General features: G+C 37.7%; 1 protein-coding gene across 6 annotated transcripts in view; it reads right to left on the bottom strand.

Annotated features, from left to right (window-relative positions):
- DISC1 (DISC1 scaffold protein) overlaps positions 1 to 14,722 on the bottom strand; it is a 187,634-nt gene that overhangs the window by 94,196 nt on the left and 78,716 nt on the right. For all 6 annotated transcript variants that reach the window (XM_071738962.1, XM_071738961.1, XM_071738965.1 and 3 more), the window contains one exon: positions 10,686 to 10,788. In XM_071738962.1, the coding sequence (XP_071595063.1) occupies positions 10,686 to 10,788 (103 nt within the window). The remainder of the gene's footprint in view (positions 1 to 10,685; positions 10,789 to 14,722) is intronic.

Below are 14,722 nucleotides of genomic sequence, written 5' to 3'. Positions count from 1 at the left end.
GTATCTTCAATAATTTAGCTACTTGGCAAAGGGGGGAAAAAAGGGAGAGGAAAAAAAAATCCAAACACAAAAAAACCCCCACTTAAATCTAAGGAATACTTGACTAAAGTAATTTCCATGTAGAGTTGCCCAATACAAGACAAAATATCTCTAGCAGAAGATCTAAACTTCAGCATCATCCTATCTCAGCAAAAATGTGGTGGTGTGACCTAAGAGGTAGTGACAGCTGGTAAGTAAAGACACTTAGGAAATGTAGCCCTGAAACAAATATTATGCACACCCAGTCACACCTATGTCTTATCACCTTCTGAAGGATGTGCAGGAACCTCAGACTCCTGGAATACCTTTATAATACCAGCATAATTCAGATATAAAGGTTTCCTTTGGCTTTTCTTCCAGGAATACTATAGACTAGTGCTTAAACAGAGCAGATCAATTTAAAAAATTTATTTTAGAAAACTTATACATAATCCAAAGTCTTAAACAGGATTTAGCTTCTGTTTAGTTCTTTCAGGACAAGGAAGCAAGAATGGGACAGGAGGATTTACAGAGGTGGGAGGCAGCAAACCACCCCAGCAGAGTCTCAGGGTGGATGGAAAAACTCACAACAGAAAATCACAACCATTCTCCTGGAGCAGAGATGTTGTGCAAACTCAGTGGCTGTCTGAGGACAGGTTTGCCAAGGGAAAACTCTACTTTCATTGGAAAAGACCATCAAAATCATCAGGAGTAAGGACTGAATGTTGCTAAGTATGGTAACTTCGTGTTTTGTGGGGGTTTTTTTATTTAGTCCTAGAGCTACAATAGTTTTAGTGAACCTGTTTTCCATGTTTAAATTTAAAAAAAAAAAAAAATCAACTTTAAGAGTTCAAAACCCCCTTGATTTCTAATTCTCAGCTAAAGCCCTGTGTGTCAGTTTTACTTTGTAAAAAGAATTACACAGGTGGAAAACTAAAAACATGCCTTGCAAATAGTAGGATCTTCTGGCTTCCCAGTGCATTTACTGAGAAACTACACCACAAACTTTATCACCTTAATCTCTCATGTTTCCTAAACAGTAAAACCAAACAGCAAGATAAGCAAGGCAAAAATCACTGGGAAGATGGCAAATATTCAGAGGCTTCTAAGGGTAACGACACTCAGGATGCACTTTTATTAATCTCAGCTCATCCCAGCCATCAACACTCAAAAGCCTTAATAAAAGATTTATTATATATATTATTTATATATTTATATATATCCCCAAAAGCCCCAACTGCCTGATGCAGCTCCCCTTGACAGCAGAAATCTCTGGAAGTCTGCAATGAAAATTCAGAAGTGTGCATACAAACTCCTGTGCTCAAAGTGCCACCAGTGACCTCAATCACAGCAACAAAAATAACTGCTTTCTAAATGCTGTAAGCAGCTGATTTAAAAATTAATGTATAATCCCTAGCTGCCAGCAGTAAAAAAAAAAAACAAAAAAACCCAAACCATGCCCTCCTGGGGCTTCTGTTTGTTAAGAGACAAAGTCACATTGAATGCTGTAGAAATATTCTAGTGCTAATCTGTTTTATTTTGCTAATATCCTGAAAATGTTCAAATTCCTCTTTTTGATGAAAAAATAATTGTTCTAAGTGCACACAGTAACTGTTACTTTGTCAACCACTCAGTATTTGTTGGGAGAGCCCTACTTGGGGGCCATGAGATAAATCAAGTCAGTCCTAACTCTTGCCAAGAAAGTAAAAAAATCACTGAAGCTAAGAGGTAATCACTCAGAAAATCTGCATGGAGACAACAAATCTGAGGAATTAACAGTCTAAGACCCAAGCTGAGCCTCTGGTCTAAACCAAGACATGAGACAGGGATTCTGTGGAGGGGACTGAAAGGCAAAAAGCCCCTTTTCTCAGCTGTGTCTCAGTGATGCAGACCAGGGAAAAAACCCACAAGGTCAGGAAACTGCTTATAAATGTCCAAGCTGGAAAATCTGTTGCTCTATCAGTCTGAAATCTATTAATTATTTATTGGTACTTCAACCTGAATGCATACATGAAATCAACAGTGCTGGGATAAAATGGGGAGGAGGGGAAGAACAACCATGTGAAATGAAGTTGGGATTACAGCAAAAAACTGAAACCATTCATGAGAACTTGGCCAAACTGATTAGAATCCTCCAACACTTGAATATTTTCACTTTCCAGCTCATTTGAAGCATCCAGTGCTCTGAGCAGGTTGGATAACATCTTTGCAGTACATTGTCCTAAAGAGCTGAGTATATACACTTAATTTTGAGGGGCTGAACCTTACCATTACCCAAAAAGACAGCAACAAAAAAGCCCAGTTTAAACTTCCCTCTTTATCTTGCTCTCCTCACACAAACCCTTCATCCCCTGTTCTCTACAGAGAGTGACATCAGGGAAGCTCCAGGCTTGATGTCAAGGCCAGAAACAGCAGCCAAATCAAGCAGAACAACCCCAATTGGACAAATAAAATAATAATAATAATAATAATAATAATAATAATAATAATAATAATAATAATAATAATAATAATAATAATATATTTATAATATATAATTATCATATAAATATAATATATACTATATATACTATACATATTATATATTATTATATTATTATATTATATATTTATGTAATTATTAATATATCAATATAAATAAATATATTAATAAATAATATATAATCATAATAATATATTGTAAAAATTTATAATTATATTAATAATTAATATATATCAATATACATTATTCTATAATTATATATAATATATATAATATATATTATATACAATGATGTATATTATATACAATGATGTATATTATATACAGTATATATTTTGTTATAGATATTGTTATATTATATAATATATATTATATATTATATAATATATGATTATAAATATATAAATATACATAAATATTATATAATATGTATTTTATATATATTATATATATAAATATTATAATATATTAATTATAGATATATATATATCCCCAGGCACCTAGTTATATAATTGCTTTTACTCACTTTAAACATAAATAGAATCTTTACCTTATTTTCCTCTCTTCCCAAAATCTTACATGTATGGCTACACACTACAGCCCTCAGAATATATCAAATATATTCCCCCTGTCCATAGTTACATGCCACAAACTCATGTCCATTATAACAGCTCCCTGTCAGATTTTACTATATTGGGCAGATTGTTGCCCATGTAGTAGCTTCAAACTAATATTTCATTATTTTGAGACCATTTGCCAGCAACAAATGGACTAAAAATACAGCTTGAAATCTGCCCCACTTTGTAAAAAACAACAAATGTGTTATTTTTAAGCTTTGTTAAATATTTTCCCTTCAAAATACAAGACAAAGATAATGACCCACAAATCCTTTACTCTCCCTTTCTCTCACACTGGCACCAGAAATCACAGAAATTCATGGTTTCCATGATTCACACCTGAAGCAGAGAGGGTTTTTCCCATCTCAGCACAAGCTATTTTCACCGTGGTATAAAAAAAGGAGCAATTTTTGCACAACAGTGAAGCATTCACACTGGACATTGGATGGAATGTCAGAAAGAACAGACTGACTGTTATTTATCATTAATGAACTGATTCTTCATAGACTGACACACTTTTAATAATACATAAGAAAGTGGAAATTTACATTTTAGCTTAGGGCATTTGCCACCATGGTATTTATCAATGGTACTGGAACACAAGGCTGAAAATCCTCCACTTTGTGATTAATGAGAATACAAACCAACTCCAACAGCAGAAACTCAAGAAAAGAAATATCATTCAGCTGCTCACAAAGAGAAAAAAAAAAAAAAATCTAAATATTAAGATTTTGGATTCACTGCCAGCGCGTTTGCACCTCTGAAAAACAAATAGCAAATGAGGGACAGTCTATTATCTCCTAAGAAGTTTTACAGAATTCCAGCATGTCTGCATTACAATTTTTATTTTTAAGCAATAAGATGTGCCAACACACATAATGCAACTGAGTGGCTGATGTGATCCTGAAAGGTAATAAAATACATCTAGAGGCAGACGAGACCCCATAGCCATGCTTTTGGAGGAGGAATTCTCTGCCACAGAAAGCCTCCTGTAGCTGGACTGAATCAGTCACCACAGAGCAACCCAGGGATCAAAGAGAGAAAAGAAAGAGACAAAAACCCAATGAGAATAAAATTTTAAATCAGTAATAACAACTCAAAAACTCCAGTGAAAATTATAAAATTATATATAATAAAATTATCAATGAGGAAAGGCACAAAACAGGTGATAAACTTTGACTCTCAGTGCATGCACTTTTAGTGCCTGAATCTAGGTGGCATGAATATTTCTCTCTCTGTTTTTCTTTGGGGGTTTTTTTTGGTTGGTTTTTTTTTTTTTAAAAAGGAGGTTGATTTCATGCAGCCCTCAAGATGGTGAAGATCAGACCTGGGCTTGTCCCCTTCCCCAGATGTCACAGGGGTTTTCTCATGTCCCCTCCAGGCCACAGCACAGCCTGCCCATGGGACAAGAGCTGCTTCCTTTCACCTCTCCCCATCTGACATTTCTCTTTGGGGCCCAAAATCCTGGAAAAGCAACTGCCAAAGGATCTCCTGGACCTTCTCTCCCACAGCAGGGATAGCAGCTTAGGTAACAGGAGAGAAAGAGACAGTTTTTACATGACTGACTGACTGACTGCTGCAAGAGAAGCAATGATTTCCTGCTGTCTGGTCACATATCAGCTTCAGATACATAACTTATCCTTCAGGTTTACTGAAAGCCAGTAGCATCCAGCAGCCTCAGTTAGAATCACAGAATGGGTTGGGTTGGAAGGGACCTTAAAGCTCATCCAGTTCCAACCCCTCTGCATGGGCAGGGACACCTCCCACCAGCCCAGGTTGCTCCAAGCCCCATCCAACCTGGTCTTAAAAAGTTCCAGGGATGGGGCATCCACAGCTTCTCTGGGCAACCTGTGCCAGTGTCTCACCACCCTCAAATTAAAGAATTTCTTCCCTATGTCCAACCTAAATCTCCCCTCTTCAAGTCTGAAACCATTTCCCCTTGTCCTCTCACTACACCCCTGGGTCAAAAGCCCAAACCCAGCTTTCCTGCAGCCCCTTCAGATATTGGAAGGTTCTCTAAGGTCACCTTGGAGCCTCCTCTTCCCCAGGCTGAACAACCCCAACATCCTCATTCTGTCTTCCTCGGGGAGGCCCAGTCCTCCCATCATTTTAGGGGCTCTCCTCTGGACACATGCCTGGAGCTCCATGTCCTTCTGATGCTGGGGACTCCAGAACTGGATGTAGTACTCCAAGTGGGGTAGAAATGAGATACAAAATCAGAAATGAGATACAAAACCAAACAGCAGAGCAGCCTGAAGTCTGCCTGACTTTAAGAGTTGGTTGGCAGGGCTCACTTGTGTTATTTTTTACAGTTAGTGAAGAGGCTTGCCAAAAAATACATCACTTCCACCAGCCCACAGTGGCAAATTTTACTTCATGGAGTATAAAGTGACTGCTGGGGGAAGAGGTCCTGGTACCCAGCACTGTGTGCTGGAGCCAGACACTCAGATACAAGCATGAAAAAAAATGAAACTCAATGTGCCTCCAAGCCAGCAACCCAGATCACTTCTGGATGCAAGAACCTGAAAGTGGGGAAGCAGCTCCATCATTTGAGATGACACAGACCTCTATCAGACTCCAAGCCATCAACAGCTAAACCTTCATGAGCAGGCACAAAGAGGCAATGGTATTTTTGCCTCTTAAGTCTAGTCATGTTCTCCAACTGTTGCCAAAGAACAGTTATCAAATGAAAAAAAAAAAAAAAGAAAAAAAAAGAAAGGAGAAAAAAAAGAAAAATAGAAATAAAAGAAAAAGAAAAAAAAAGAAACAAAAAAAGAAAAAGAGAAAAAGAAAAAGAAAAAAAAAGAAGAATAAAAAGAGAAAAAGAAAAAAGGAAAAAAAAATAAAAAAAAGGCACTGCATTCCTATGAAAGACAAATCAAGGCTGCCTGTAGCAAGGCTGGGGAAGATGTCAACATTGCAGCAAGAACTTTATGCCCACTATTATATTTCTGCATGAAATAACAGAATAAAGCACGGGGATGAAAACAAGACAACCACAATACCAAACCATGCCAATATATGGCTGAAAACATCCTTCAGCCTGTGCCTTTCAGCTTTCCTGTCCCCACTCTAAACACAGTCATTCCCTACAGGAATGCTCAGCACAAAAGCTGGGGTTTGTTTTTGGTTACAATTGTTTTCTGAGCCATGCAGAACTTGCCCTAAATAAGCCCCAAAGAGCAGGCAGAGAGGCAACAGTCCCAGCAGTAAGTTTTGTGAAAATACACTCTGGTATTTATGCCATGTTATTTAGAAACCCCATTTGTACACTGACATAAGGACAAAACCCTTTTCATTGCACTGCTGGCAATCACCCCACAGCAGTATTCCCAAGCAGCTTCCATTTGCAGGTATTTCATGGAACAGAGCCAGGATGATGACACAGAAACCCTTCCTGGTGTAGGCTGTTTGGAGAGTAGAATTTTTTAATTATTTTTTTAACTATTACAAGTCACAACATCCTAACTCCTGTCTTGGATTCTATTAGGTATTTGCAAAAAAAAAAAAAAAAAAGAGAAATTACTGACATCCATCTCATAGATAACTACATCATAAACTCAGGATTTCATTCCTGTCTGCTTAGCTCCCAGTCTGCCTCTCCAGTCCCAAACTCAAGAGGGAAAAAAATTCACAGGGCACCTCTAAAGACATTCTAGCACACACCATCAAACAACCTCTTATTCAAATCTATGAACCAGACAGAATGATGACCAAAATTCATATTACATCCTTCCACATCCAATTCATTTTTTCACAGAGGAAAAACAAGAGAAACACACCATTTCTCACATATAGTTTGCTCTCCTGCAAAAGAGCCCAAAACAAGAAAATAAATTTTTATTTTATTTCTACAGTTACATTCACACCAGGTTACAAGGTTCACATCCTGTTTGAAACCTAAACCAGTAAGAAAATTTTCACCTGCAATCATTCCCTGAAAAAAAATTCATGCTCAATAGACACAAGATGCTCAGAGAAAGAACAGAGTACTGCCATGTTCTTCCTATAATTGATAATTTTTTTATAAACTAAAGCTACTGTAAGATGCACCTGTTCCAATGCAGGTTTCTAAGCACTGACATTGAGGTGCTTGATTTAATTAAAACAAATCTACTAGATGCTAAACCATAAGATTTCATTGCTAAGTGTTTACAAATGTGTTTGTCAACAGTAACACCTCATGCCACTGGGAGCACTTGTTAGCTGTAATTAGCCAGTGCTACAGACTTTAAAAAAAACCAAGAACAATATAATAAGATTCTACTAATTACATTTGGGGGAAAATTCTGGACTAGCATCTCAGGAGTACTAAGTCATTTGTCACAACAGGCAAATGCCAATCAGAAGTAAGAGAGTTTTTGAAATAAAGGACAGAAACACCTCTTGAAGTATGGGCTTTTTGATTTTTCTCCCTCATGAAATCTCACTGCAATTTATTTAATCTACTGTATTTATTCTACAGCCTTCAATAAGCCAAAGATTCATAAACCTCATTTTTTTTCTCCTCCAGATTTGATTTTACACTTCTCCCATGGACCAAATAATAGGGAGGAGAGATGGTTACATATGTAGCATCATCTTTTATATTTTTACAATGCCATTTATTATATAGTCTTAAAACCCAAGGTATTGTATTGAGAGGACTAGGAGAATTGTTAAGCTTGCATTTATTGTGGTATTTTCCCCTGAAAACAAGACATGCTATATTCTGATATTGTCTGCTGCAAATGCTGCAAATCAATGTGTTTGAAACACCAAGTACAGCTCACAGAGGAGCTGAACATTGCCTGAAGCCATCAAGGCATCCATTAAATGCTGAGGTATCCATCATGCTGCCCAAGTCCTCACATTAAGCTCTGAAAACCAATGTAACCATTAGTATGGATGTAGTAATCTGTGACAGAATAACTCTGTTCTTTAGGCTCATCCAGCTTGGACTTTTGGGATGTGTGAATCCAGATGTGTGCAACTGCTTTCAGTTACTTTTTGCTTTGACATTGTTCCAGAATCACTCTGACTGCTTCCTCAAGGAAAATGCTGTGTTAAACTAAAATGATGCAACATCTGCTTAGAGAAAAGCAGCTGTTCTCTGCATCCATTGGTACTGTTTGAAGGAATGGTTTGAATGACTGAGCTAACAAAAACAAACAAGAAAAAAAAGCAGAAATAAGAGATTTTTTTCCCCTGTCTGATGCTCAATGAAAACCTCTAACTTGGACTACCTCAACTTTATTATTACTGCATATTTATATATACACTATAATGCCCTCTGAATTATTCCAAGGCTGTCCCTAAATAATTGTATTTTACCCAACTGAAGATTCTCCCACCTCTACCAATTTAATAAAGCCAGGCTGTTCATTAATATTCTGTTAGCTGCCTGACACTTCAGGGGACAGGTACAAACAGTATCTTCCTTAAATCCTAACACCAGTATCTAGAAGGTTAAAATCTACTTCTAACTATGCCTTATTTAAGAGATGTCATTTATTTAAGCCTGACACAGGGATGCAGGGAAACTGAAAAATCCAAACTGAATAATCCAGCCTTCTCCATGCTACCCCCTGCTCACTGGTTTTGCTTTGGTAAGTAAAACAAACCCACAAAGCCCCTATTTTTACCTCTTCCTTCCTCTTTCTTCTTCTTTTACCAAATCTTTTCTTCCTGACTTCCCTCTCTGCTAGCTACAATTCATCCTGCATCCTGGTTTTTCTGAATTTATTACTTCATGCTCTAAGACTGAAATACTCTGATTTTTTTCAAAATTTTTTTTTTCTTTCAGGTCTTCTGAGTGATTTTATTTTTTCTGTATTTCCCCTGTAACCTCTGCATACCAGCTCTGAATTTAACATAAGCAAGTGCCAACACACCAAATGACTGTATCCTTATCTTACAATGAAGTAAAGAAATTATAGTATAAACTGTAACCAAATACCTTTTTCTCAGTGAATTTCAACCAGTTCCCTCCAAAATTTTCCCTTAGTAGCCAATTAGGATTGTACCTTCCAAATCCATTACAATTTCATTAAGAGCTTTTTAGAGTAAGAATAAGAAAAAGAATCAGTGCTTCTTATTAGTACTAAGAAATAGCAATGATGCATCTCAAAAAGCACTGGGAGACAATCCTAGAGTTGCAGCACTGTGAAAATTTGTGTCTATTAAATAATGTCTTAGAAGAAAGATCAGCATTAAATTGTCTTTTCAGTTCATTCCTGAAACAAGCAACCTATTTTAAGAGCTAGAAAGTATAAAATATTGTTCTTAATGCTTTGGATATCGTCCTCAATTTTTTATTTACTCTCTCAAAAGCATCAGACTGAAGCACATCTCTGGCCAACTGCTGGCAGTATGAAGGCTGCAGGTTAGTTTCTGGGTTATTTTGTTCTCAGGAAAGTGATAAAATGGCTGAGGAAAACTTTGACCTTGTTTCTGAAAAGAAAATTACTACATTCAAACAGCCTATGGGCAGAGAAGGGTCATTGCTCAGTTTTTCTGTGTCCAGTTGTAAGCAGCAAGTTGAGGTTTCCATTTCTAAAAGGTGTTAAAAGAAGCAAGGAAACTGAGAATGCTCAGAAACAACACAAGGTATGGTCCTTAATTTCCTTAAGGCTCAAAACCTGATTTTATCCACTTCTGGCAAACCAACCACCTGCCACTGCACAAGGTTTCATTTCAGAATAATTCATGTGTGCTGGTGCTAACTTCTTGCATCTAATTGAGCAGGTAAATCACCAACAGATAGCTACCAACATGTTGCCTGGACGTGTTAAAAAAACCTCTTAAACCTTCCTTTACTCCCTGAAAAATTCCTTGTCTAGATTCAGTCCTCTCTGGCTTCCTCTTTGGGGCAGGTGTCTGGCAAAGAGACACAGCTCTTCTCACATCTGCAAGCAATTTCCTGAACTGGAAACCCCACTTCTTCAAACTTAACAGACAGGACTGTGCTTTGCCTTTTTTTCCTCAGCAAACAGTGCAGTAATCCCAAGTAAAGGGTGTGCAAGCTGTTACGTATCAGACTCTGTAATCACATTTCAATGTTTTACTGGTTGTAAATAACATGCCTGGGTGCTTCAAGGACCAAATTGCTCCTTTACTGCCAACAATAGTTGTCTAATGATCTGAGCAGCAGAAACTGCCAATTATTGTATTCCATTTTAAAGTGTCCTTTAAAGCCACACTTGTTATTATTCTACCAGTGTTGTAAATCTGTGGTCTTAGCAAGAGAGCTTGAGGCATGTAATTTCTAAGGTTTAGGAACAGCTATTGATAATTATTTGGGAAAATATTGATAACTACTGGAATGTTGATAATTATTGGGAAAATATAATGTTCTTTTCTTCTTTCCTCCCTACCACCCAGCACTGCTCCACCAGGAATTCCCAGCCATGGAGAAGGACCTGAAGTACTTGGCACAGCCCAGTTCTGCTGGACTTGCCATGACAGCAAAGGATCTCAACAAAACCACCTTTAAGTTACTTCTTAGAATTCTCAGCTATGAAAAAGTCAACAACTGCTCTAAATACATCACTCCTCAGTCTTGCTCCTTCTCCTCACTTCAAACTTACCTGAAACAGCCAGCATCTTGGCTTGGAGTAGAGCTGGTAGCTGGCTCTCAATAGCACTCACTCTCCTCCTCAAAGTGCTGCAGAGCTTCTGACTTGTACAGACCTAGATTGAGGCAGAATTAATTGAGATTAATTCATTCATGTAAAAAGTTATGAGGCAATTTAAATCAGGCTTCAAATGTTTTTGAGGTAACATCCTACAGCAAGGTGAAGAAGCTTAATAAAAAGTGATGTCTTTATAGAAATAGCCAAAATTTCCAGGCTCTGCCACACATTCTGTGATAAAAAGAGGGAATGGTGTTAGCATTAGCCACCTAGATGAGAGAGGATGGGTCTCACTGCTGGATGCTGAGGCTGCACTTAGAAGAAAAGCCATCTCACAAATTCTTTACAATTTCAGTGATGCCTGCAGTGGAGCATAAGACAGTGTCTGGAGGTTAAGATGTCATAATACTGAATGTACAGTGGGTTTTATGCAAAATATACTGTGCCACCTGCCTTAATTGGGGGAAAAAAAAAAAAAAAAAAAAAAAAAGGCAAAGCAGCCACCATTAATCCTTTGCTCAGGCAATAAATAAGACTTATACCAGCTCAATACTGAGCTTTGTTTCATAGTCAGGAGACACAGCTGACTGAGGTTCAGGTTTCTGACTTTTTCCTCTCTTTTTTATCTTTTTAACTGAAAGTTCCTACAGCAATTAATCAGGACTGGTATTAAAAACATGGGAATAGGGAGAGGAGAATAAAAGTTCAACTATATCTGTACTTTACATGTCCATTACCACCTCAAAAGGGCTTTATACAGCATACATAACTCATACAACTCCCACACATTCAGAAATGTTGGTTCTGACTCTGTATTGCATCATTTGTGAAGTAAAGGAAATAGAAAAACCCCTCATCAAGCTAAGACAAATCTCTTGTTCTGAAGGCAGGCATCAAACAGTTGCTAAAATCATAGCCAACACTTCAGAAAACACTGCATTCATTAGACCCAGGAGTAAAGTAGTAGTCAAGAGAGAGCCAGGCCAGCTGTGTGAAGAGATGAGATGTAAAATGAAATCTCCAGATGAAAGTGTCCCTGCCCTCCTTTACTTTTTTCCCCTCCTCAAAAACAAGTGCATACACTGTACTTATTACCAGTTGCACAGCAATCACTTCATTTTTTAGGAGCAGAAGCCTTACAGCTCTAATGGTTTATCTGTTTGTATAACTGAAGTATAACCATTCAGATATGGCACTAACTGTAAATCCTTTTAAATGAATAATACTGTCTCTAGCTAACCACAAATAGGTCATATTTTCTTGAGTCAAGCAGTAGCTGTTGGTATTGAAAGACTTCAGAGTCTTCCTATTAATTTAAAAACACATAGGGCTCATCACTTCTGAACCTATTATAATTTTTAAATTAAAAAAAAAAAAAGTTCACTTTGTTTCAGCACTCCCTTCCAAGTGACTTGCCTACTAATTCACTTTAAATGCTTTTAAAAACCCAAACCTGTCAGAGGCAAAGAAATGTGCCCAAAGAACCCAAAGGCCATTCCTGTCTCACATCTCCAAAATAAATCTGAAAGTTTTTAATGACTTCTTTCCAAGCAGCACTTTCTCTTTAGAGGTACTGAATGGCTCAGTGAACTGCAATTAGATGGGGAATCTTTCAGCTCCAGGAAAAGGATGGGAATATATCCCATGCTGGCAGTAACTTCAAGTCATTACCAGCAGACAGCTGTTTGGCAATTATGCAGAAGAAGCTGGGAGGTTTCATCAGTTTTTAGTGAACATTGTCCACTCTGTAAGCCCCACTGTCAGAACAGAGCTTGCTGGTTCTTTATTAATGGGTGAAAGGCAGGGAGCAGAGGCTGAAAGGAGGCTCCTCTGGAGGCTCCATCAACTGAGATGATTCTCCTGGAACATGAGATAAGTGCATTACCCATCCCTTGCTTGTAGGCATCTCACAGACATTCTGTAGACAAATGAATAACATTCATCTCCAGAGCCATCTCATGGCAAAACTAAATGAGCAGCTCAGAGAGGCAAAATAATTCAGCATCCCCCAACTCATAGCACTGCTTCTGTCTTACATCAGCTCTACCCTGCAAGCTTTTCATTTCTCTAATTATTTTTTTTTCCCAATTATTTTATCTTAATAACAGCTGCCATTATTCATCACAGGAGCTTATTCAGCCACTGAGGAAAGGCTGTTTCTTAGCTAAGAAGGATGAGGAACATTTACAAAGCCAGTGCCATCCTTCTCCCCCAGGGAACACTTCATCATCCTCCCCTAAGCAGGCTGATCACAGGCACCTATGGCCCCAGCAATGCCCTTTCCCTGCTCTCAGTGACCAGCCTATGGATCAGTGAGCTCCAAATCTAAAATAAAACCTCTTTTTCTGTTTTAGGAAAATTCTTTACAGCCAAACATTACTAGATCTATTTAAAAATCCTCTTTTGGTGGTTTGTGAGGGGGGTTTTAAAGCATACTTTAAAGAAAATGCAGGGACTGGAACTTAAATATCTAAACACTACTCAGGAAAAGCAATCTATGTGAAACCAGCAGGGTGTTGGTTAGCAAAGATACACAGAAACAAGATGAAAAGCAGCAAATTATCAAAAGCAAAATAATTATCAAATTATTTGCCCATTGTCATCCTCTTCAATCTTACTGGTGTATCATGTTAATCTAAAGGAGCAGAAACTGGGACAAGGAAACTGACTGGAGCACTGAAATTTCCTCCAACCATCTCAAGGGAAAGGAAGTTTTGAGTAACTTTCACATTTCTTTCCAGCAGCACCTTGGAAAAAAGAGAGAAATTCTCTTCATGCTGCCTGAAAAACTGGATCCCAGCTGGATCTCCCATCCAGCACAACCTCAATATTAGCAAAACCAGAAATTCCTTTCTGAAGGAAAGTGGTGGGGAAAGAGCAGCTGAAAACAACACAGATGAGGCAGAAAAGCCCAAATAAATACCAGTGGCACAGGGGGAAAGAAAAGGCCTTTTACAAGGTAGTGTTCTTCCCCTTATAATGAAAATATTTAAAAGGCCAACTCCATTCCATTTCAGAATAGTAGGATGAGTCAATCTAAATAAAGAAAAAAAATTATTTGCAGGAGTCTTATGTGCTTCCTATTTATCTTCCCCAATAAATAGAAGCCATCAGAAATGAATGGAATGAAATAATATTTTATCTATTGAATTTTTAAATAAATAAGCAGGCTGTGGAATTCTACCTCACAGACTTCTCAACTCTTACCCAATTTTTCTGCTCTTACTGAAAAAGTCTCCAGACACTACAGTTATAAAATAAACAATCTTTGTAACAGTATATGATGAATGTGCTGGTCAAGATAACTAGGGAAGAATAGATCATAGAGGATAACATTTTCCCTCATTTTGGTGAGTGACATTAGAGAAAGAACATGAAAAATAAGACATTTCAGAGTATAAAATCCATTTAAAACCAGAAGAAAACCCAGAAATGTTTTCCACTCCCTGCTGCATGTGTATCCTTAAGAATTAGCTACAACAAAATGGACCTTTTTTTCTAGAACACTCCTGGTGCAAAGATGTTCTGTGACTCAGAACCACTCTGAAAAAAACCCAAAACTTTTATATTCTTTATCTTGGAAGGAGGCCATGAGAAATAAGAAAATTAAAATAGTAATAACAGCTCTGGTCAGAAACAAAAAGTATGCTAAAAATGCCACATCACTTCTCTTTGTATTTTTAAAGGGAAGTAAGGATTGGATTGCTAGTTTATTATTAGTGAAAGGGTAGGGAAAAGAGGTCCTTCACTTATGCTCCTCCCCACCAGCCAGGTAGGAAAATAAGAGGGTCTGTACTAAGGGTGAAAACATTCACCTGTGCCCAGAGTTCTCTTTCATTTCATGATGCTAAGAAGCCTGTTCATAAATGCAGACCAGCAAGGAGCCTGCTCACTACCAAACATAAGCCAAGAAACAATAGATGACTCCATCTGGTACCTTCAGCATCATCTCTGTGGCCTGTCCAAATACAAGCTGGGAGGAGTAGGTTTGG

The sequence above is a fragment of the Heliangelus exortis genome, chromosome 3 (assembly GCF_036169615.1).
Source record: "Heliangelus exortis chromosome 3, bHelExo1.hap1, whole genome shotgun sequence".
Taxonomy (NCBI): Eukaryota; Metazoa; Chordata; class Aves; order Apodiformes; family Trochilidae; genus Heliangelus; species Heliangelus exortis.
This window is presented reverse-complemented; position numbering and strand designations above follow the sequence as displayed.